The sequence below is a fragment of the Antedon bifida genome, chromosome 2 (assembly GCF_963402885.1).
Source record: "Antedon bifida chromosome 2, ecAntBifi1.1, whole genome shotgun sequence".
Classification (NCBI taxonomy): Eukaryota; Metazoa; Echinodermata; class Crinoidea; order Comatulida; family Antedonidae; genus Antedon; species Antedon bifida.
Window position 1 is genome coordinate 9,463,140 of NC_136227.1, and position 24,411 is coordinate 9,487,550.

General features: G+C 34.1%; 1 protein-coding gene across 1 annotated transcript in view; it reads right to left on the reverse strand.

Annotated features, from left to right (window-relative positions):
• LOC144836214 (dynein axonemal heavy chain 8-like) overlaps window positions 1-24,411 on the reverse strand; it is a 74,608-nt gene that overhangs the window by 22,306 nt on the left and 27,891 nt on the right. The window contains exons 42-56 of the mRNA XM_078691460.1: window positions 24,161-24,407; window positions 23,155-23,396; window positions 20,480-20,620; window positions 19,686-19,929; window positions 19,155-19,297; window positions 18,403-18,537; window positions 17,381-17,717; window positions 16,610-16,716; window positions 15,734-16,090; window positions 15,008-15,130; window positions 12,995-13,125; window positions 3,417-3,570; window positions 2,720-2,884; window positions 2,024-2,250; window positions 1,514-1,736 (exon numbers count right to left, since the gene is read on the reverse strand). Of these exons, the coding sequence (XP_078547586.1) occupies window positions 1,514-1,736; window positions 2,024-2,250; window positions 2,720-2,884; window positions 3,417-3,570; window positions 12,995-13,125; window positions 15,008-15,130; window positions 15,734-16,090; window positions 16,610-16,716; window positions 17,381-17,717; window positions 18,403-18,537; window positions 19,155-19,297; window positions 19,686-19,929; window positions 20,480-20,620; window positions 23,155-23,396; window positions 24,161-24,407 (2,976 nt within the window). The remainder of the gene's footprint in view (window positions 1-1,513; window positions 1,737-2,023; window positions 2,251-2,719; window positions 2,885-3,416; window positions 3,571-12,994; window positions 13,126-15,007; window positions 15,131-15,733; window positions 16,091-16,609; window positions 16,717-17,380; window positions 17,718-18,402; window positions 18,538-19,154; window positions 19,298-19,685; window positions 19,930-20,479; window positions 20,621-23,154; window positions 23,397-24,160; window positions 24,408-24,411) is intronic.

The window sequence follows — 24,411 nt, forward strand, 5'->3', positions numbered from 1 at the left end:
TGTTGCCTTGGTGTTGATATCAGTGTTTGTATATGTCTACATCTTATCAAGAGTTGAAATGTTTGTCATGTTTTGTTGCCTTGGTGTTGATATCAGTGTTTGTATATGTCTACATCTTATCAAGAGTTGAAGTGTTTGTCATTTTTTGAATTGCCTTGGTGTTGATATCAGTGTTTGTATATGTCTACATCTTATCAAGAGTTGAAGTGTTTGTCATTTTTTGAATTGCCTTGGTGTTGATATCAGTGTTTGTATATGTCTACATCTTATCAAGAGTTGAAGTGTTTGTCATGTTTTGAATTGCCTTGGTGTTGATATCAGTATTTGTATATGTCTACATCTTATCAAGAGTTGAAGTGTTTGTCATGTTTTGTTGCCTTGGTGTTGATATCAGTGTTTGTATATGTCTACATCTTATCAAGAGTTGAAGTGTTTGTCATGTTTTGAATTGCCTTGGTGTTGATATCAGTATTTGTATATGTCTACATCTTATCAAGAGTTGAAGTGTTTGTCATGTTTTGAATTGCCTTGGTGTTGATATCAGTGTTTGTATATGTCTACATCTTATCAAGAGTTGAAGTGTTTGTCATGTTTTGAATTGCCTTGGTGTTGATATCAGTATTTGTATATGTCTACATCTTATCAAGAGTTGAAGTGTTTGTCATGTTTTGAATTGCCTTGGTGTTGATATCAGTGTTTGTATATGTCTACATCTTATCAAGAGTTGAAGTGTTTGTCATGTTTTGTTGCCTTGGTGTTAGATATCAGTGTTTGTATATGTCTACATCTTATCAAGAGTTGAAGTGTTTGTCATGTTTTGTTGCCTTGGTGTTGATATCAGTGTTTGTATATGTCTACATCTTATCAAGAGTTGAAGTGTTTGTCATGTTTTGTTGCCTTGGTGTTGATATCAGTGTTTGTATATGTCTACATCTTATCAAGAGTTGAAGTGTTTGTCATGTTTTGTTGCCTTGGTGTTGATATCAGTGTTTGTATATGTCTACATCTTATCAAGAGTTGAAGTGTTTGTCATGTTTTGTTGCCTTGGTGTTGATATCAGTGTTTGTATATGTCTACATCTTATCAATAATTTGTTAATGATTAATGAACATTATATCTCTATTCACATAACTGTTGCTTACAATTTTGTTCTGTTTGATTAATTTTGATTTGAACTGAATGGTTTCAAAAATTGTTTAAATTCTGTTGTGGCTAACTTCTCCCATTGTAGGCCTATATCTATTTTGAAATGTATTCTAAAATTATTCTAAATTTAACATTTATCATTACAATGTATAAAAATGTATTTCCATATGACACTAGAGACTATATTTGTTATAGGCTTTTGACTACTATTAAGAGGCCCGGTATTATATTTATGGGGAAAGAAAACCACTAAATGAACAATCACTCCTCCCATTTTCTGTTTTCAGTTAAATTATTATGGATGCACCTGGAGTGATTATAACAATGTTATATCTTTCTTAATCAATAGTTAATTAAATAGACTGACCTGTTCAGCTTTCACAGATGCAACAGCAAGTTCTTTCTCCTTGTCCACAAGTTCTAATGCAAGCTCAGCTACAGACTCTGTTGCCTCAATCAGCTTGTTTAAGCCTGTGTTCATACGCTCAGCCAATTCATTGATTAATGCGTGTTTCTCTTTGTAGATTGTTTTGTATCCTTCCAGAAAGGACAGGTATGACTTTGGTGTGACATGTGTCTGCCGTCGATACCTTTCAAAAAAAAATTGTTGTACATGCTTCTAAATTTAATATAAGCCATTGTGTGAAAATGAGTGTTATCACTAAATCCCACTCCCATAATTGCCCAAAAACTCATCATGATAATTATGTTTAAAATATTCAAAAAGTGATAACACAAACTTGTTTTGCAGTGTAAAGCTCTGTCTACACTATCAAAAGGTGTGATGTACCCAAATATGGTAGTGATATGATGCCATCATGTCCATATATAGGCACATCACATATTTTGTCAGTGTAAAAGGGGTACAAGACCATACCTCTGGAAGTACTCAATGCAAATCTCAGCAACTCCATCATGAAACACTCCCATAGTGTTGACAACAGACTGCTTAGTCTCTGGTGTACAGACAATATCAAAACTTGACAAGAAGTGTTGTGCCACAGCGACCAGAGCGTCTTTAGGCCAGCGAGTGAACCAATCCATCGTACAACCGGATATAAGTCCCGGAAATTTCAAGGAACGATTACGGAACTTTTCTCCAACCTTTAATAAAATGTACGCAATGATGCTTAAAACTTAAAGAAATGTATTGTAGTATGTATGTATGTATGGTCTCCAATTAACATACAAACAATAATTATGAGAGGGATGGTACAAATAATTTTATACGGTGAAAGATGATATAAAAATAAGAAAAACGTGAATGTCTGAAACCATTATAGATATTCTTTATGTGTGCTGGAGGCCTTTGTTTATTGAAATAAAAGAAAGAAAGGAACTTTCTCTAATTAAAGTCAACTGTTGGAACCAGAGTTTGTATACTAATAGGCCAAACTACTGTTAAATAGCTTGACCCTGTATTCATCAAGGCAGCAAATCTTCACTGGTCTTTCTCCCTTGGTCACATACATATGATTTATTTTTGAGTTTCTATCTTATAATTGATGTTTATACAGCAAGAAAATATGAAAATGAACACATCATACTACTTTTTGCTGATAATGTAACTTACTGGTGAAAAGCACAATACTACATGTAGGTTGTTTCTAGCTCTTGAGATGAAGTAATCGTACAAGTTATCTTGAGTTGGTGGATGTCTGGGAAATTCCTTCTTCATGACTGGAATCAATTCTTGCGTTATCTCATCCAACTCATCACGAGCAAATAAATTAGAGACCTTATAAAAAGAAATAGAAAAAACAAATATTATTATTAAAACAACAATATTGTTGTACCAATGTTGCATTAAAACAAAAAATTCTTTAAATTCTGTTTAATTTAAAAATAATCCAAATGAAAAAAGCGCTATTTAAAAAAAAAAACAAAGTACACGTAATATTTGAGATTCATATTTTCAATCATGGTGGAGCTAAGGTGGTAGTCTTTTTCGTATTTAGTACAACCAAATTCTGCGTTATCCCCAAGTGTTTGTTAAGAAAACAAATTAAATAATAAAAAAACATTGAAATTCAATTAAAAAAAATGCTTAAAACTTGGCTCATGGGTGGTCAGAGCTATTTTGAGGTTTATATTTTTAATCATGATGGGGTTTAGGTGGTAGTCTTCATGTGTACATTACTAAAAAATTCAGTGGCATCCTCCTCATCCTCTTCCAAGAATTTACAGGGTTAAACTTACAATATATTAACATGTAACAAGGTATAAGATTTTCAGTAGGGCTTGTAAATTGTGCTTATGATTTAGCTTACCTCTCCAGAGCTGAGGACATTGTTGATATATTCTAAGAAGGCTTCATCCTTGACTTCATTATCAGTGAAGATGAATGTGATACCTTGGCCCTCACAACCAGCAACACGATACATGTACTTAAGATCATCCATCAAGTTCGTAACATTGTAAGACCTTATTTTTTACAGAATTTAATTTTTAAAAAGACATATGAAATGTGATTAGGATAACCTGTATATATTGCAATTTAAAAAAAGCAAAAGAGAAAGGAAAAAATTAATCTGAAGTAAAAACTGATTTAGACAGGACAATGCATGGCATTGTAATAAGCATGAACACATTATAATTAATAAAAAAAGATATATAATGTGATTATAATATATTGCATATAAACTATCTGATTTAGATATGGCAATGCATGGGATTATAATAAACATAAAATATATCATAATTTAATAAAAAAGATATTTTATATATATGTGATTAGAATAATACTGATTTAAAAAACAGAAAGCAGAAGTAAAAATGGAAGGAAAACACCACATCAACCTTATTTTGACAGGACAGTTTATGGCATTGTAATAAGCATAAAACAAATTGTATTTGGGTCAGAAATTAATAGTAATTCCCATGTAAATCAGAATTTGTTAGTATGTATACCTACAAAATATAGTCAGGATGGTTTTATTATATTTTATTATATTACTTCCCAGAAATATAGACCAAGCAAGTTGTTATTATAAATTTAGTTAAGATTATGTGAATGCTGACTTGAACTTATAGTAATGTTGTTTACATGAGCAGTCTCTGAACAATTCTGCTATGTTTATTTGACATTATGGTTTGTTGGTCAAATAAATAAATGAAATTAAACAGGTCATTTGTGGGTGTTTTTAGACGGCCATACTGCGTTGAAACACCAGTTCTCATCAGATCACCGAAGTTAGATATATTGCCCACCTAAAACAATTTTGTTTTCACATTTTTTCTTTTAATATGCCATTTTAATGCCAGTTATTCATTTTGACCAAAAACCAGATCGAAAAAAAAATTATTTACCTGAAAAAAATGTAATTTAAAGCAAAACAAGGCCATAGATGGCTGCAGTCGCGTGCTCAAGTTAGTGTTTACCGACCAACATAGTACGCGACTAAAAATGCTTTTAAAAATTGTCTGTCAGACAATGGTTTTTGGTAAAAATTAACCGTTTATTTTGTCTTTTTATAAGTTAAAAATAATTATTTAAAAAAATAAATAACTTTATTAAAACTGCAAAATGGCCTATTTAAAGTCTGATTTTATTAATCTTCATTTTTCATGTTTTTGAGGGACAATACTTTAAGCAACGTTAGGCCCGGTTGCATTCTGGATGGGAGACGGTATGGGAATAGCAGCGAGTGCTGTTATATACCATACCAGAGTATTGGTGTAATGATAATATCGGCATGTGATAGCATGGGTTCGAGCCGATTTGTACCATACTGATTGCACCTTTAGGCAAGGATCCTTTACTTTGATTGCCTTGTCCATGTACATATAGCGCACTTTAAAGAACTTGGTACACTATTTGAAAAAAAGAGTAGGGTATCGTCTCCCGGTGTGCTGATCTGGTAGGTGCTGCACTGCCAACTGCCGTAGGTACGTGGAGGGCCTAATCCAAATTTTCTCAGTTTCCAGTTAAGCTTGAGAACCAAGAATAGATACATTTAACATTTGACTACAGTAGGTGAACCCCACTATACTATAGAGTACCCCTACTTTATTCAATCATTTTCAAATCAGAGTAAACAAGACAGAGTTAAGCAAACTAGAACAGATTAGAAAAAAGACCTTTGTACAACAAAAAGCAATCACTATTTACATGATCATCACACCCTTCTAAGATACAGTACAGTAGACAGTGTTAAATTGGTTTTCAGTTCACTCTACTGCTTTAAAGTATTGCTGTTGGAAATCTCTCTAAATTCTATCTTTATTAATAAATTACTGGAAATAACCGTAAGTTTGTGTACTATTACGAATTGCACCTGTCGGCCAGTAGAAGTATGAGCAGAATTATATGTGATAAAATGGATTCAATTGCAGATATGTTTCTTAAGATGGCCCTGTCAGATAGGGATCTTCGCATTGCTAAATTTAGAGTCGAAGAGAAACTATTTGATATTGCTTCAAGGAAATTACCCTGCATATCCTACAGCAGATATAGGGTGGGGAGTTTTTTTGAATCAATGCCGATCTCAATATGTGGAGATCAAGATTCAATGCTTGTTCTACCAATTTATCCAGTTGTATTGTGGCCGTATGAACCAGCAAGGAAGTATCATAAAGGTGGCTATGTAATGGCTCAGCAGAATGCAAATGAACCAGCTTATTTAACACTGAAAGTAAACAGCAACTGGCCTCTGGATGAGTCTTTAAAAAACATTGTAGATAAGAATGGTTACATTATGCCTGCTGTTTTTAGAAATGATGAATTCAGTAAAGTTTGTAGTAATTCTCCACTTTATGCGTATAGAAATCATGGTCCTTCAATAGAAGTAACCAGTAGTAACATAATAATGGATTACCTACATTGTTTGACCTGCCAATCACAGCCGTTGCATTCAAACATTTTTTTTACAAGAGAAAGACAAAACAACTGGCCAACAACAGCAATCTTAAGAAAGATTTCTGAGCTTGATTGTTTGTTAGTTAGTATTGGTCACCTAAGTAGCAAATTAAAAGAAATTGAATGGAGGTTATCTTTCTCACCAGCTGAAAGAGAACTCTGTTATGAACTAAGTGAACCATATGTTAGGTGCATGTGTGCTTTAAAGGCAACAAAATCTGTAATGCCATTTAGTGAATCTGATTCTCCAACACCATTCTGTTCTTACTTTATTAAGACAGCTTGCTTCTGGATGTGTGAAACATTTCCTCCTAAAGGTCATAGTACTATGAACTTAATCAGGAAGACACTTGATTGGCTAATAAGTTGCTATAAACTAAGACGCCTTCCTCATTATTTTGTTCCTCAACAAAATTTAATTGGACATTTATCAAGTGAATGTTGTGAACAAGTAATAGATTCATTGAAAGCAGTTAAAACAGACCTGTGGTGTAATATAATGTCAAGTAATACAGTTGTAACTGGTGACATTATCAACATCAAATTTTTGTTCAACCTCCCTAAACTAAATAGTCCAAAAGATTATGCAAAACTGGTGTCTTTCCTACTAGCTAGCACAAACGGGATTGAATGGATGAAAGATGTTTTACCACTAATTGTGGATGAAATTGCTTGTATCAAACAACTATTACTTTTAAATATATTTTTCTTAGAATTTAATACAATCATATATGACTGCGAGGAAAACGGAATTGATCAATTGGAAGTTTTTGAGCTAAAATTGGACAATATAATTGAATCTGTCTTTGAAAATGATGACAAAATAATAAGTGGCTACACTAAATTCTTCAAGCATAGTTTGTATTGCTGTTTAGGAGATACTTGCCTAGGATTATTGAAATATTTACAAAGTACTGGGAGAAATGATCTACATGACTACCTCAATAAGCCATTAGAATATTATGAGAAAGCATCTGAGTGTGTGTACCCTGATGGGTGGAGTGATCAAGGTATAAGTACTAACATTTATGTGATTAAATATTACTATTTAATGAATGATGAGGACAAACTCAAAGAGATGCTTGCAAAGTTTGAACCAGTACTTAGCAAAGTCAAAGGAGACAAAGATGTAATGAGAAAACTAAGAAATGTTTTTGTAATAACTGATGATGTAATATCTTACGATGCATTTGCATGGAAGAATGTTGACAATGACATCATTGGTCTTGTTGACCCTAAACAAAAATATAAACAATTTAATCCAATTGTATTTATATTTTATGTAAGTGCAAAACAATCACTTAGAGAGGGAGACATTTATAGAGCATATGAAAATTTAAATGAATTGAAATCAAGTTTGGATGTGATTCCAATGATGGTCTATAAGCAAACACACTCATTAATTAAGCTTATAGAAAGATTATTGGCTGGTTCTATGTATAGGTTTTGGTTCTTATTTAGAAAGCTCTTCTAAATAGGAGACCTGTGCAGTTACTCAGCTGTGTGTACAGTATCTACCTATGTGTTAGTTACCCTAGTTTGTTCACACAAAGCACATAATCATTAAGTTATAATTAATGATGCTTCTGAAAATGCACAAGCATCTAAATTTAAATATGTTGAGTTCATCATGTTTATGATCCTACTATGTGAATTTGGAATTTCACGATCTAGACAACTGGACCAGATGAAATTTTCTTAACCTAATCCATCAAAATGTGATAAATCCTTGCAAATTTTTTTTTAAATCATCCGCCCGACCCTTCAAACTTATTTATAGGTTAAATTTATGGATTTTGTTCCTAAAATAAAAGTTCTTGGTATTGTTATTCAAGCCAATTTATGGTTGGATACCCTTGTTGGCAAGAATTTAGAGTTCTTGAATACGATTTTGTGTCTGTTTATGGGGTATGTTCAACCAATTGTATCACTTGTATACAACAGTCTCTCAAGAGATTCCATAACAAAAAGTCTTAGTAGATATAGCTCTATATCTATTAGCCTTATAAGTTGTCGCCTTAATAGATATAGCTCTATTACCTATTAAGGTACCTACTAATAAGTAGATTTTAGGCAGATTTTAGATAGGTCCTAATAGGTTTTACCTCATTAGCATAATTCAAAATCCCCACTAATAGTATTAGATAGATTTTTCACTATTTTCATAGTAACACAGTTGTATACATCTATTGTCTACCTACAATAGCTATACCAAGGGCTACCAGCAACCTATTAATAGACATAAACAAACTGATAATAGCCAGTAACTGTTAATAAACTATCTATTTTATACAATAGATAGATATGGACTACCAGATAGCTATTAGAAATCTATGAGTGTCATATCTATCAACTGTCTACTTATAATAGCTATACTAGGGCTACCAATAACCTATCAATAGACTGTTAACAAATAATTAATAGCCAGTAACTATTAATCAACTATCTATTTTATATAGCTGGGAAGTAGTCATTCCATCGTTGACTCATTGAGTTAAAATCCTTAGTAGGCGAGATAAAAAGGTCTACTTAAAAACTATTAGGGCTACTAAAAATAGAGCTATTTCTACTTACGACTACTTAAATCTACTAATTTTTTTTGCTATGGGTGAGTTCCAATAAATTCAAATAACGGTTTCCTTCCTGAGTGCCATTTTTTTATGTTTATCATCTGTAAATTCTCTCTCGCATGTATTTTTTAAAATAATTTTTTTCTCGTTATTTACCTTTTTAACCTTTATATTTGTATTTATATTTTAATGATATTTCCTATTGGTTTTTTTATATGTATTTGTTAATATTGTTCCAATTCAGCCTTGTAGGGCCTACTGTGATCACGATATTTTTTAATAAATGAATTAAGCAGATTTTGTGACGTTCCTTATTATATAGTGTTGAAATGTGTTAATACTGTATTTAAGTACTGTATGTAGAATTAAAATGTTTATGAAATTAATGTAATCAAGGGACTTGGGAGGTCTGAATGAAATTGATTAGTTTATCAAATGGTGATGGGTGTTAAACACAAACACAGAATTTAGCAGATAGTAATGATGGTTATGAATAAAGATATAAACATGTGTACAGCAAACTACTAGAGTACATGCAGTGATTTTGATTGTAACAATGATGCATTTATAGTACAGGAAAGATATGTTTAGAATCAATAAAAGGTTGAAAAAATTGCAACAGAATTTTTTTCACCACAATGCATTTCTATAAGGTTCCTATATGAACATACTAAAAGTCTAGAAAAAATGTCTAAAAATGAACAAAAAACATATATTGTATATCTAATTACCACTTGATAGCAGTTTTTATAATGCTTTTTATATTTCTTTAGTGTCAAACATTTAAACTGCAATATACATATTAATTTAAGTGCTATTTAGCAGCAAAAACACACATTTAAGTATCAAGATATTACCACGGTTATAATAATAGACAACGTAGTCCTATGCATTATAATGCAGGACTACGGTGTCTAATAAAACAGTTCATTTACATTTGTACTGTCACAATAATCTTACAATCTAGTATTAATCCATTTATTTTCATTGTCCAGTTATCATCCTCTGTCTATAGGTAGGAATTAAGCATGTGCTGATGCCCTGGTATTCGTCACAAACATTTGTAACTTTCCATCCCCCCAGTCTGTGGGTTGAAGAGTATTTTCTATCCACTGCTGTACCATGGTAATATACACGCAGGGAATGACATTTTGCAGCATTTGTTGTTGGGGGAATAGACTTTATTTCAAGTGCTGTTTTGCTTTTTGCTACTTTCTCCCAGAACGTATTCCTCCATACAGTATATAGCTATACCAATGCCAATTCCTCTGATGCGATGGTTTCTTTTTTTTGAAGACGTTTGGTTTTACAGGGTTTGTAAGCACCTTTTCCTATACCAAATAGATGGGATGTAGTATCACATCCCTGGATTCCATGTATAAAAAGCAAATTTTTTTTTTTTAACTAATTTTTACAGAGCTTCACACCAAGGAAATACTTTACATGCATTCACAGTGCTCCCCCATCGAGAACATACGGTATTAAATCAATGAATGAAGCAATCGTGACAGAATATTAATTTAAGAGGAAAGAACATAATAATTATTACACATGGGTCAAAATCAACCATATTCATCAATAGAGAAGCAGTGCACATTCCCTCACATATACTATTTCATCACTGATGGCTATGAGAGACAGTCATACACAATGCATCATTTGTTGAAAAAGAACCTTGTACTTTTCCTGCAGCCCTCTTTTACTCCATTGACTTCATACACACTGCTAGACTACTCAGAAACCTTCATCTCACTGCCCACTGTATGTTATCAATGGGGGAGCACTGCTACATCAAACCTCTTGGCCCGAAACAGCAACATTTCAAGACATTTATTATGTACCATGTTTGTTTGTTACGTTATGTGAAGGCAAAGTAAACTCTTGTGTTTAATGGCTATAATTATGGGCCGTAAGTAAATTTGGTTTAGGAAAAGGTGTTGGTCTTAAAAATCATCACATCACAGTTGGAGTTGTATGTCAAATTCTGTAAACCAAACAGTTTCCAAAAAAAAAAAAAACATTGCATCAGGAATTTGGCATTGGTAGCTACTGTATATATGGAGGGAAGTCAATGGAGATTTAGACAGCCTACTTTTCTTTGAGAAAGTTGCAAAAAGCAAATCTATTCCCTTGCTGCAAAATTTCATTTCGTGAGTCTTTATTACCAGGTATAGCAGTGGATAGGAAATACTCTTCAACCCACAGACTAGGTATGGAAAGTATTGATGACAAATTTACTACCAGCACCAGAGAAACTATTAAAGTTGATTAGATGTACCTGTAAATAAGGTTGTAGTAAAATGAATTGCAGTTGCAGAAAATATGGTTTGGACTGCTGCTCCACTATTTTTTAAGAATGCCACGGCATCAGCACATGCTCAATTCCACACCAATAGATGGAGGATGAGATACTGACAAGATGAAAGTGAAATTACCGCATTTATTTGAATAAATGCCCTTGGTGGTTGATTTTTAAGGAGGGTAGTGGGGGCGTGTAATCGTCGTGAGAAGTTTATTCGGAGAGGCGTTTATTTTTGTGGGTGTAATGTGGTAACATGTATAATCAAATAAATACACCCTTTAGATATGAACAAATACAACACCATCATGTCATTCAGTGAATTCTATTACAAATAGAGATGTGTTAAAATACAATATTGTGTATAATATGCATGTGGCGGGGCGTACATTCGAGGAAATAAATGCAAAATGATGTCCGATAGGGGCGGGGAGGGGGGTGCAGTGGCGTAGGTTATTCCAAATGATGTCCCCGGGACGTTTATTCGATTTTTCTTAATGTAGCGTTTATCCGAATAAATACGGTAATAGATTGTAGTCCAGTGATGGCGCAAGGATTTTCCCGATGAGGGGGGAGAGCGCAGCTAGCATCAATTGGCTGGGCCATCAATGGGAGCGCCACCAGAAGTTCCGACAATATTATACCAGTAAAGGGTAGTTTTAGTCCTTGAAACAGCACTCAAAGGGGTATTGTTTTATATTAGGAAATATCATCCTATTGTCTACATATACTCCCGAAAATAGCCAATTGGGGAGAGGGGATGGGGGGGGGGCCGGACAGACTCCCTCACCCTTCCCATATGATCTCCCATCCTTATACCCCTCCCCACTGGCACCACCAATGTTGTAATATATTGTTATAACAGTACAAATGTAAATGAACTGATTTATTATTAGACACCGTAATCCTATGCATTAAGCATAGGAAGGACTGCGTTTTATATTATAACAATAGGGATATATCTAGATACTTAAACATTTGTTTTTCGGCCATTTTCTAATTAACAGCACTTAGAATAATGTGTATATTGTAGTTCAGATCTTCGAAACTTAACTGTAAAGAAATATATAAACCATTGTAAAAACTGTTATAAAGTGGTAATTAGATCTATCATTTATGTTTTTTTGTACTTTTTTAGGCATTTTCGCCATTGGTGGCCATTTTGTTTAAAAAAACCTATTTCCCCTACCTGGATTTTTCTAGACTTTTAGTATGTTCATATAGGGACCTTATAGAAATGCATTGTGGTGAAATAAATTCTGTTGCAATTTTTTCAACCATATTTCATAGTTTTCCTGTACTATTATTACAATTTACAGCTTACCCTTTTATCCAAGACTGTTTGAACAAATAAATAAAAAAGAATATTATTAGTATAACAAGACGTTGCATTTACTCTATGCAGCAACAGTCAAAACAGACAAAATAACGGAGGCAGATTTAGAGGGGAGCGCAAGTACACTTAGAACACAAATAATTCTCAGGTGGGACTCAAACCCACGACCTTCAGATCACTATCATGGTGTTTATACCTCTAGACCACCAAGCCTGCGCTGATGGCTAGGGGTTAGATTCAAGCCCAAGTAAGCAGCAGGTACTGCATTAACAGGATTTTAATTGTGTTTAACTACAGTACTGTGGAGTAGCATTGCGTCAGGGAGTTGAGTAATTGGTCAGATGTTTTTCCCTACTCTGACGTAATTTGTACTTTATACTAAGTACATTGAGAACACTTGTGAAAAATTCGCAAGTAGTTCTCCGGTGGGATACAAACCCACGACCTCCAGATCACTAGCCTGGCGTTCATACCTCTAGACCATCACGCTTGTGCTGATGGCTAGAGGTTAGATTCGAGCCCAAGTATGACAAAAAAGCCGCCAGCCACCCAAAGGCAACAAGTTGTTGAACACCTTGTTCTAGCTAACTTTCTGGCTTTCCCCCGGGACTATCTCAGAGGGGTATGTACTGTAGACCCGGAAACAGACCATTGATAATCTGTATGAACAAGTGATGTACCAGGATTTGTGACGGCCACTAATGAGTACCTGGAAGTACCAGTTAACATTCAAAATTTAATGTTAAAAATGTTCATTATTATCATAATAAATTGCAGATTTTTACCTTGTAAGTGTTATTTGAAAGTTCTTGTATCCAGCAATAAATGATGATAATCTAGTTAAACTCTGTTTACCGGATCCACCTACGCCTACCAGGAGAGCGTTGCCACGCGGTGTACGAATTATCCGAGATATCTGGTTCAAAATCAATAAAATATTCAGAATAATGCATTTGGTTCTGTCCATAAAGTACCAGAAATATCATTCATTCGGACGATAACATATTTACTATAACATTTTGAACCCTGTGAGATTTTACACATATCAACAGTAGTGTTAATAGTCTATGAGTATAGGCCAATTACACAGACAAGCGGTAACGGTAAGCAATAAGGGAAGGTGGTTATGGTAAGCGGAAAACCGAGTAGCATATGTTCCATTTACACAGTGCGCAGAATTTGTGAGCAGTGGGATGGAACGCAGGTGCTTGGTAGGCCTCAAGCCTAGTGCATGTTGCAGGCACTGATGACCTGGACTAGACGCATTATGATTGACTGTCATTAGGCCTAGCTCAGTACCTACCACTGGCCTATAGGCCTGGTTTTAGAAGGCCTTGTTGCCTAATAACGTCCCAAATGTATCTTTTCTTTACTATCATTATACAAACAATCAGTCACGTCGTAGTTGTTTGTATATATCTGAATAATAAGTTCCAAAACTAGGCTAGGCCTACTACTAATGGCACTCGTTTGGACTCGACGGACACATAGAAAAAGTTGTTGATAGATGTCACATCAATTATGTCGTTGATTAGCCAGAATCCACAATTACCACGCAGTATTTTCACAAAATCAAATCTGTTTGTCCTGGGCGGATTTCCCCTTAACGCCCATCTGCTTCGTGTTCTGTATAAATGGTCATAAGAAATAACATAGATTCTATTTTTTTTGTTTTCCGCTTACCGTTACCGCTCGTCTGTGTGTAAATTGGCCTTTAGATACCTCTATAGATTCTACCATATGCCATATTTCCAAATGTGGACACCACTCGAAAAAGAAAATGGAATAGTCCAGTCACCGTAGAAGGCTGTTTAAACGTCTCTCACGCATGTCATCGTCCTCATATTTGAGAATAATGGCATATGTAGAGTCTATATCTATGTAGAGATTTCACAAAATAGACTTTGTTTTCCATCACTATTGAGTATGTAGTGAATTTTTAGTACGTATTCTACTTTTGGTACTTAATGGTGATTTTGGTTTTATGAATTAATTAAATTCCTGCAAAAATGTGTTTAATTTGTGTGCATATCCAAAGAATATAATATCAGAAGAATGAGCAATCCGCAATTTTGCATTGGAAATTTGTATCACACTATTAGCATAGCATGGATGCCCGCCCTCACACAAATGGATGTATACAAATCAAAGAAGACTTGATTTAATAGATATTATACATGTCACATTAAACAGAATTATGATAATATATTTTGCAATTATATAACATTTTATAAAACATATTTACATATATATATATGTACATTCACTTCTTGAGAAATAAAGTAATGTTTTTATGATATAAATGAGTATAAGTATGTGTTATTAATAGGCTACAATGTTAAATTAAATTAATTTTTTTTTTTCTACCAGAAACAAGTTAAATATTGAAATTTATGAACTATCCTTCATGAAAACACGTCAACAACAAGGCGAACGGTACAGTAGCGTCTGGTAGTAGTGAACTGTCTATTCGGCAGTTTTTCAACTATCAAATTGCATAAAACGAACAATTAAATACCTAAATAGCATTTAACATGATGTTAGCATGTAGTTGATAACATTTTTGATCATGAAAACACTACCAGTGGTGGTACAAGCTTAGATTAGTATGACTGTCAAAAAGTTATATTCATCCAACTTATGCCGTGCCCTACCACATGGAAAACATTACTATCACAGGGAAAACCACAGCTTACTCATTCTTCTGATATATATTCTTTGGCATATCTAATCACAAGACTCAAACCTACCTCTCATAACATGCCTTTATTAAAATAAATGGAAGAGGAAGCACATACCTTGACAAGATGTGTCATTGCATCTTTAAAGAACACCAGATCCATGTGACCTCCTCTCACTGTGTCATTATACTGTGCCATAAATAACTGTAGCTTCTCTGAAAGGAAGTCTAAATCTGGAACCTGTGAATAAAGAATATATCAAGCAGTCAGCTCCACTTTATATGGGAGGGAAAAGGTGTATTGTGGTATTGTATTTTTTTCCCATTATTATGGCAGCGTGTTACATCTTAAAGAAAAATACATCAAAAGAGAGAAGTAAGAACAATTCAAACATCTAATAGGCAGTCAGGCCTGTCATGGACACTGATATCAACAGGCATTCACTCATCTCACTTTGTTGGTAGATCCTAAGTTGACTTTTTAAAAGTGTAAGTGAGGGTAAGGGTAGTTCATTCAAGGATGGAAAGTGAACTGCAATCAGTCTTGGTTTTCATAAGTGCAACCACATGTCTGTGAGTGTCAGTGGCAGACCTGACCTTGCAACTTAGCAAAGACTTTGGGATCATGGTTCAAGTAATGAAGCCTAAAATACAGTGGCGTAACGGCTATGATGAGAACTCACTGGCTAAACCCAGGGGCCTCAGAGCATGAGCAGCCCCAACTTAGTAGAGTATAGAGGGCCATTAGGAGTGCTAAACCAGGGCCCTTTTCTCATGTGTTACGCCACTCTTGAAATCAAGCTTAAATTATGAGGTGTGTTAGAGCATATACAGTGATGTTTACCAGTTCATATATCTTTGGTGCATCAAGATCAGCATCTTCTGGTTCTTCACCAGTAGGTTCCGGTGCATCTCTGAGGAAGTCTACCAAGTATGGTTCCTCTGACAGCTGACTTGCTACCTCGTCGCCTAACTGATCCTTTACCACACGTTTAACAGCTGCTATGAACCAGTCTTTGTCTTCGAAGTTAGTGAATCGATCTGCAATAACTCTTGAACATTCATGCTGCCACAGGGCTAGCAAGGTCTTGCCATCGGGGCACTCATCTCCTTCAATGTGAAGCATTCCTTCCCATATACGCGACAGGTCACGCAGGTTGAATATGTAATGAAATTTGGCTGGTGTTGGAAGCATTTTTACCTTTCAAATATTAAAAGTAATAGTTCTCAATACAACTTAGTCTAACTATAGTAGCCCATTTTGGTGTTTAAATGTTAAATTGTAATTTCATTAGTCTAACTAAAAGTTAAAAAATGTTTGACCAAACATACTTTAAGCTTGGTTCTCACTAGAGATGCAATGCAAGGATGTAGCACAAGCAAGTTGACCAATGACAAGCGACATTTTGAATAATCCATCGCTTTTGATTACTTACATTATGCTTACATTCTTGTGTTTAGTTACAAACTATTTTGACCATAGTCATGCTTTAGGTTTAACATTCTGAATAAATTGCTTATTATTTGGCACAGATATTATTTTTCAATCGATTTAAGGGCCTTTCGCACCAGCTCCAGTTCCGTCCCGGCAAATAAAATCACATATCAATATTTCATTGTCATGAATCACCACGCGGCTCGGGGTAATTGAAGTTGCTATTGCTATACATTTTTTATATGCAGAAAAGTTTTATTTTAAAATGTTTAATTCAGTAAATACCTTGGTTGCTTGCCATAGAACTCGTGTAGTTGCAACAAGATCATTGGCCAATGCAACAACTTCATCATTGAAGCGTGATGAACAGAAGTAACCACAACCAATGATGCCTGCAAAGAAAAGTTAATAAAAATATTTATCTGATGAAAAATTCAACAATATTAAACATTTTTTTGTGGTGGAATGAACATGGCACAAGAAGAGAAAAAACTTTATGTGTTTTTAACAATAACTATCTACTGGACTCTCTGAAAACCAAAACTCTCCCAATTTTATTTGCTTTTTTATTTTTACTTTACAGTACTACAAAGAATATTTAAAAAATATCAATGAATGTTTTAGAATATCTCATTTGGTTGGATAAAGGGTTTAAATTATGCTGGGTAGATTAGATTTGCTTTTTTTACTTTTTTTCTTCTGTATAAAACTATTACGATAATTGTAAATAATAATATAGGAAGAAGCTAGGCAAAATAAAATACTTATATACATCATGCCCAGCCCAGCCCCTGTATTTATCTATCAGAGTTACACATAAAAAATACAATAAAATATCAAATAAAACATAATGTAGCACAACTAAAAACTCTGATAGCATGCAAGATTAGGCAAAAAATGTTTCAAAGAATCGTATTTTCAATGGGATCTTCATGCCTTAAAATTCTTATGGGCACAAGAACTTAAGACTGACTGACCCCAACCAACCAATGTGATGTGTCCATTACAGTTGAATCAGATAAACACAATGTCATTGATAGTTGTGTTGCTACTCACCAAATATCTTATCAATGGAAGCATTTGACGGTAGAGTGCAGTTGAATATGGAAAAGCCACGTTTAAGTCTCTCAGGAATATCATTTCTACCACCACCTGGCTGTATCATAGCTGCAATAAACTGGATATCAGCAATGTGTGTAAAATCTCCAGGCTTCTCCAGATTATAGAACCCGTCCATCTCCATCATTTGTCTCACAATCTCATTGGTCACTTGGTCTCCCCACTCGTTGATGATGGGCATGTTGATGTCATCTACAAAGACTGTCATCCTGCGTCCTGCAGGTGGACCATACGTGCTGCCCATTCGTTTGTCAACAAAACTCTCAATTGTTCTCTGGAATATCAAAATGTTATTACACAATACTGAAAAAGACAATGACAATTCTACACAGAATATACATTGTATAGTACATGTAATCAAAGTTGGTCATAAATGCATTAGGTTTCTAATTTTCATATTTATTTATACATACTCTTTATATTTCATATGGTATTAAACATACCATTTAAGTATGAAAGTTCCGCAAGGATTTACTATTTATCTAGTATAAATCTAACATGCTTATTTAAATATTATTGTAATGTAATAATATAGAATTATAATTGAAGAATCAACCTTTGTATCACAATTCAAATGCGTTCACCAATTTGCCCCAGAAACGACCATGACCATTAGGCCCAATTAGTTCCCAAAAGAAAACATTTTATCTGACCTTATGAACTTTTCCATCGTATAACTATTAGATATTGACAGTATTTAAGCACAGATTTGACAGCCAATCCATAGATAGACTATCGTTCATCCCCTCCAAAAAAGAGACATAGACAATTCTTTGAGCACACACCTTACCGACACTTCCTCAGAAGCACATCTACAGCCACACCTCACTTACATTCCTGAATTTCTATTGTATTGTGTATTATACCGTATTACTGAATTTCAATCAATCAACCAAGCGAGTAGAGTCTTTAATACAGTCAAACCCTCACACATTATTACCATTATTATTTCAATATACCTGAAACATGAGTGGTGTAGTTGCAGAAGAGAAGTTGAAGCTTTTAGCCATGTGTCTATCCGGATCATACTTGCTCATGTAACCTTTAATCATTACAGTTTTTGCAGTTCCTTGTTCACCAATCAACAAAACAGCCTATTTAAAAATGGATATTTATACTGTAGCAAAAAAGTGAAAGTGATCTTAATCACATCCAAATTGAGTACACCTGTATATTGTATAATACTTGACATTAATAACCTTTGTTAAATTTTATCCAAAACATGAACAAAATTGTTTAATACATAAGCAGAGAAATATACAAAATAACTAAATGACTCAAGTTAAAAATTTCAACATTTTTGCACACTGCAGACTGTTTCATTCAGGTGCTAGGGTTTTTTGTTTGTATTATTCTTACTATGGTAGGCCTATCAAACTTGATGTGACAAAAAAAATGAACATGGTGATGTCATATCACTACCATAATTGGTCATATCACTGCCATATTTGGGCACATCACACTTTTTTTTTTGTCAAACACAGAGCTTTTAAGTTCAAACGTGTGTGACGGTGATGAAGTGCAGATGTCCCAAATTTTAAAAAGGAAATTAATTCTGACTTTTTCAAAGGAAATTCCAGGTCCAGCTAAAGTTTTTGTTACAAACTACACGCCTTTTTTCAGGTATGATCCACAACTAGTTCCAATCATTATTATGTATTTTAATATCAGGAATGAATTCAAAAATAATACAGCATATAACAAAATTTACCTTTTCTTGTTTTGAAATTGTGTCAAGCAAAAAGTTTGAACAAACATTGTCTACATTTGGTACGAGAATTGAACTGTACTCAGGAACTGAATCAGCAGGATAGATGTATTCTTGAACTCTGTTTGACCAGTGCTCCCAGTCGCCTACAAAAAGTTAACAATTCAATCCTTCATAACAAAAACAAAACAACATAACAAAAGCACCTGTACAATAGGCGCTGATCCATTTTAAATGTAACAGTGCAAAGTTATATATTTACGGGGGGATCCCCTCGTTACAAGTATGTTCTCTTATGCTATGTCTACACTATCAAACTAGTTTGAAAAAAGTGTGATGTGTACAAATATGGTAGTGATATTCCCAAATATGGTAGTGATATGACATCATCATGTTCATATATGGGCACATCACATTTTGTTGTCACATAAAATTTGATAGTGTAGACAGAGCTTAAGGAACTCCGATTAAGGAGTAGAGAAGCATATAATAATGTACTGTAAAACATAATGTAAAATAAATACTTATACTTACCGTTGCTGTCCACAACATATTCAAATATGGTGTGTCCACTTCCTTCAGGTAAATTTGGGTAAGATAGTTGACTTTCATGTTCTAGCATAAATGTCTGCATCTTGGCTCTGTCATCAAGTTCCAGCAGGGCTCCAAGGCTCCACATCAGTGAGAAGATAAACAGTTTTTCAAGATAGGCTGGAGGAAGTGCACTGTGATCGTGTTCTTCTTTCACAGGTAACAAACCAACTAGCAGATCTATAGCCTAGAAATAATATAAACATGAACATTTCTATTGATTGAAGTTTTATAAAAAAGGACATTTCAGCATTGTTTTCTACAGTATCCTTTAAGTTCATATACATCAAATTATCAATTAATCAGTTAAAATGTTTAGCTTTCTCAATGTGGACATCACATCACACTTTTTTTTTTGTCAAACACAGAGCTTTTAAGTTCAAACGTGTGTGACGGTGATGAAGTGCAGATGTCCCAAATTTTAAAAAGGAAATTAATTCTGACTTTTTCAAAGGAAATTCCAGGTCCAGCTAAAGTTTTTGTTACAAACTACACGCCTTTTTTCAGGTATGATCCACAACTATTTCCAATCATTATTATGTATTTTATTAAAAAAATATTCCGTCACCATTTGGAAAACTGCTATCTGTCTACACTATCAAACTTTATGTGATATGCCGCTATATGGATATGATGATGTCATCATATCACTACCATATTTGGGCACTTCACACTCTTTTTGTCAATCTAGTTTGAGAGTATAGACAGACTTAATATAAAATAGAAAGTTCCTGTACCTGTTTAATGTAGTTGCACTGCAAGATGATCATCTTGGGGTGAAGTGATAGTGTAACATAGTTGAACAAATCCTCAAAAATCTTATTAAACAGTTCTTGTAACACTGCAGCTTCTGATGGATTCTGCTTCATTAACCAGCTCTTAAAAGACATGTTACAGAAAATAATTATTTAGTGCCACTTAAATGATATTATAAATAATTTAATAACAATCAACTGAATTCATTTTGTTTGTTTCCCTAATAATGCTGCTTGGTTCGTTACTTATTTATATACCTAAACTACTAACAGATTTGTATTTTTTGCTTCTATTACTGTATAATTAGAGTTTAGTTTTGTTTCTATTAGGGCCTACTGTATCAGCTTTATTGTTTCTAAATTCATTTTTAATAAATCACCAGATGGTTTAGTATTTCTCCTGTGCGCCTGTGAAAGGTTTTGTTTTACAAAAATAAAGATGGTATTACTATTATTAATACTATTATTATTACGTCCCACACTTCCTTTTGATAGCTTCATGCAACAAAAAACCTTATTAGGACATAATATAGATCACAATCAGATTTCTATTTCCATTTTAATCATGATTGACAGATCAAGTAGGTCAAGGAAGTTTACATGATCGTACCTAAAGATACAATACTTAAAGATGTATTGTCCCTTGAAACACAAAAAAATGAAGGTCAAAATATTCTAAATTTAAATTTGCCATATCAAAGTAATATTAAAGTTATTCACTTTAAGTCGAAAATTCGAGCCAAAAGCAACAAGTTTACGTAATTAACAGGTAAATTAGTTTCATTACATTTCATCTGGAAAATCGTCGCGAGCGAAAGTAAACAAAGATTTCAAACCACGAGTACGCATTATGCATATGCTAAGTATTAATTAAATTATTTACAACTCATCACGGTTGAGAAGGTATTTTCACACAGATCGTGAGGAAGTTTTATGATTATGCATACAGAGTAGCCAAACAAGCGCGTGGTTTCATTATGGGATATGTTTTGATCGAAAAGTTTGACTTCCAGTCAAAGTTATTTTTTTAACAAAAAACGTCTGTATTTCAGTTAAATGATTTTGTTTTCGACAAATTTTTGGTGATAGTTAATAACTATTAAAATGGACCTGAAATGGATTTTCGATTTTTTTCATTTTAGAATGATGTTTTGGGGGCTATTAGGTGTTGCTAGAATGTATATTGTTACAAAATATAAATTCGCCCTATTGGGGAAAGCCCCATTTGAAAATCAAAAAAATTCGCGGGTGACGTCACTTTGCGAATATATTCCTATCCCTCCAATGGACAATTTGCAGTTTTTTGGCTATAACTCTTGAAATCTATGGAGTATTTTCTAAAAAATGCTTGTGCTTTTGCAGAAACGTATTTAGAATTTTTTTAGATAAAATTATTACCGTATAAACGGTTATTCATCGAGTAAATGACGATTTAAAATCTCCAAATCAACGGTTTTTTTTCTGGCAATCCGGACGTTAGCCTGGCAACGTTGTCCGGGATACAGCGCCGTGTGCAATGATGCGTATCCATATTTTTCCGTTCGTGTATTGTGTATATCGTTCGTAATTTATACTGCTAAAATGTGTTAGTTTCTTTAGTTTTTAGTTTAGCAGAATTAAATTAGTAATATGAGATGATAATTTATTTGTCACGAATCAGGCAGTTCGAAAACGAATTTGATTCATATTTTACTTTGGCTTGACAATGAGCAGCAAGTTGTTGTGGATATCGCTTTGGATGCACATGAAACGGAGCCTCGCATATGGGTGGGTGGTGGATCGACTCCGCGCGCTGGGGCCTAGGCTAGGTCTAGTAAAGGTTTGGGAGGTAGGCCTAGGCCTTCTAAATTCAGGTTTTAGAACAAACAAAGTACATTTTAGGGCACTATATTTCAACAACATTATATATTGAATAAATTAGTATTAGTGTGAACGCTTCGCGTATCTTTCCAGGCCGTCGATCATTCACGGACTATCGGGCGGCATATACGCTCTCGATATCGTCGTGTGTATATGTGACGTCGTGAATATAGATGCTCCCGATGGCCGTTGAAATAGAATATTGCAATGGCGTGAGTAATTTTCGCTAATTTACCAAGGTATCTTAAAATTTCGTTTTTTCTCAAAATACTATACATTTTGTTTTTATTTGTATGGACTTGTGTTAATTTGATACATTTAAATAACATGTGTGAATTTCTTGAAAATCGAAAGTCCATTTCAGGTCCATTTTAAGATACTTCAAAATGACCTACCTTTTTTCGAAATCTGTTATTTTTTAGGAATTAGTCAAAGGGACAATACATCTTTAATATAACAATATTTAATAATTACAAACAAATGACTAAAAATAACTGAACGAAAATAAAAAGTGCAATGAAATTTTAAATAATTTATCAAATCCATAAGATATTGCATCCTTAGGCAATGCTTTACTCTCATTGCCTTGTCCTTCGGATGGGATGTAAAGCTGTTGGTCCCGTGTATGTATATTGCATTAAAAAAAACTTGGTACACTATTCTAAAAGTAGGGGATAGTCTCCTGGTGTGCTGATCTGGTAGGTGCTGCACTGCTGGCTGCCATGGGTCTGTAGAGGGCCTAAGTTTCCAGTTAAGTTTGAGCTGGAGGATATCTTTATCTTTTAAATAGAACTTACTTGTGATATAGGTCTCCAATCCAGTACAGATGAACTCATGTACACCATTCCATTCCTAGACACTGTTGCTGGTGATGCATTATCAATGTTATGAACTTCAAAGACTACCTTACAGTTAGGAGCCATTGGAATACGATCACCATTGGCTAGGGTCAGTGTCCTATTATCATCTAGTACACTGTTAAGATTCTCAATCCAAATGGCATCTACTGGGCCATCTAATATTATCCAGATATGATCCGCTGTTAAAAGAAAATAGGTTAAATGTTATACATACGGAAGGTCACTAGTACACTGTTAAGATTCTCAATCCAAATGGTATCTACATATATTATCATGATCAGCTATTGAAAGAAAATAGTTTAAAGGATAATAGATAGGTATTATCATCTAATATACACTGTGATGATTCTCAGTGTATTGGGCCATCTATGTGATCCACTGTTGAAACTCAAGGATCGAGGAAACATATAATTATTCGGGCTCTGAATTTGGTGCGATGAATCAATAAGCCATTTCTTTGCTGAAATCATACGATTTTGTTCTTTTGACCAATCAGCAGAGGTCATGAATGACCTTGCTTGACAACGGATAACCGAATTCATGCTCGATGTGAAAGTATAGCTTTAGGCAAGAAACTTTAATTACGTTTGTTTTCTCCACTCAGGTGTACAAATGGATACTTGGTATAGGTCAAATTACTAGCTGGAACATTATGGGAGTATGTTTCCATACATGTTTGAGCCGGTTATATTATAATGTGAAGCACTCAGAAGCTTTGTGTATTAAGCGATATACAAGATCAATGTATTAGTATTTTAAAAAACTAAACATTCTTTGTTTATTGAAAACTTGAAAACCAAAATGTTGTTTTAATTGTTACCATACCAACCAAACAATCACATGGTTGCTACATGTTATAATTTGAATGTTACAATGTTATAGATGAACATGAATTTTATAGTTTGAGTTAAAATTATATTTTTGTAATGAAGTGTACACTTACTTTTCTTAGCCTTCAATGTTTTCCTCCACAGGGTAGAAAAGATGCCATCTGTCCAGTCATTTGTGGCTACATCTAGCCTACCAAACATTTGCGGTGCTGTGATAGCCTTGGGATTCATACGCATTTCTTTATGTAGAGCTCCACAGTCTCCCATAGCCTTCATAAGGATATTAATACAGCAAGTCTTGCCAGCTCCTGATGGGCCTAACGCCATCATGCCATGGCGTACTCTTTGAGTCTCAAAAAGCTGT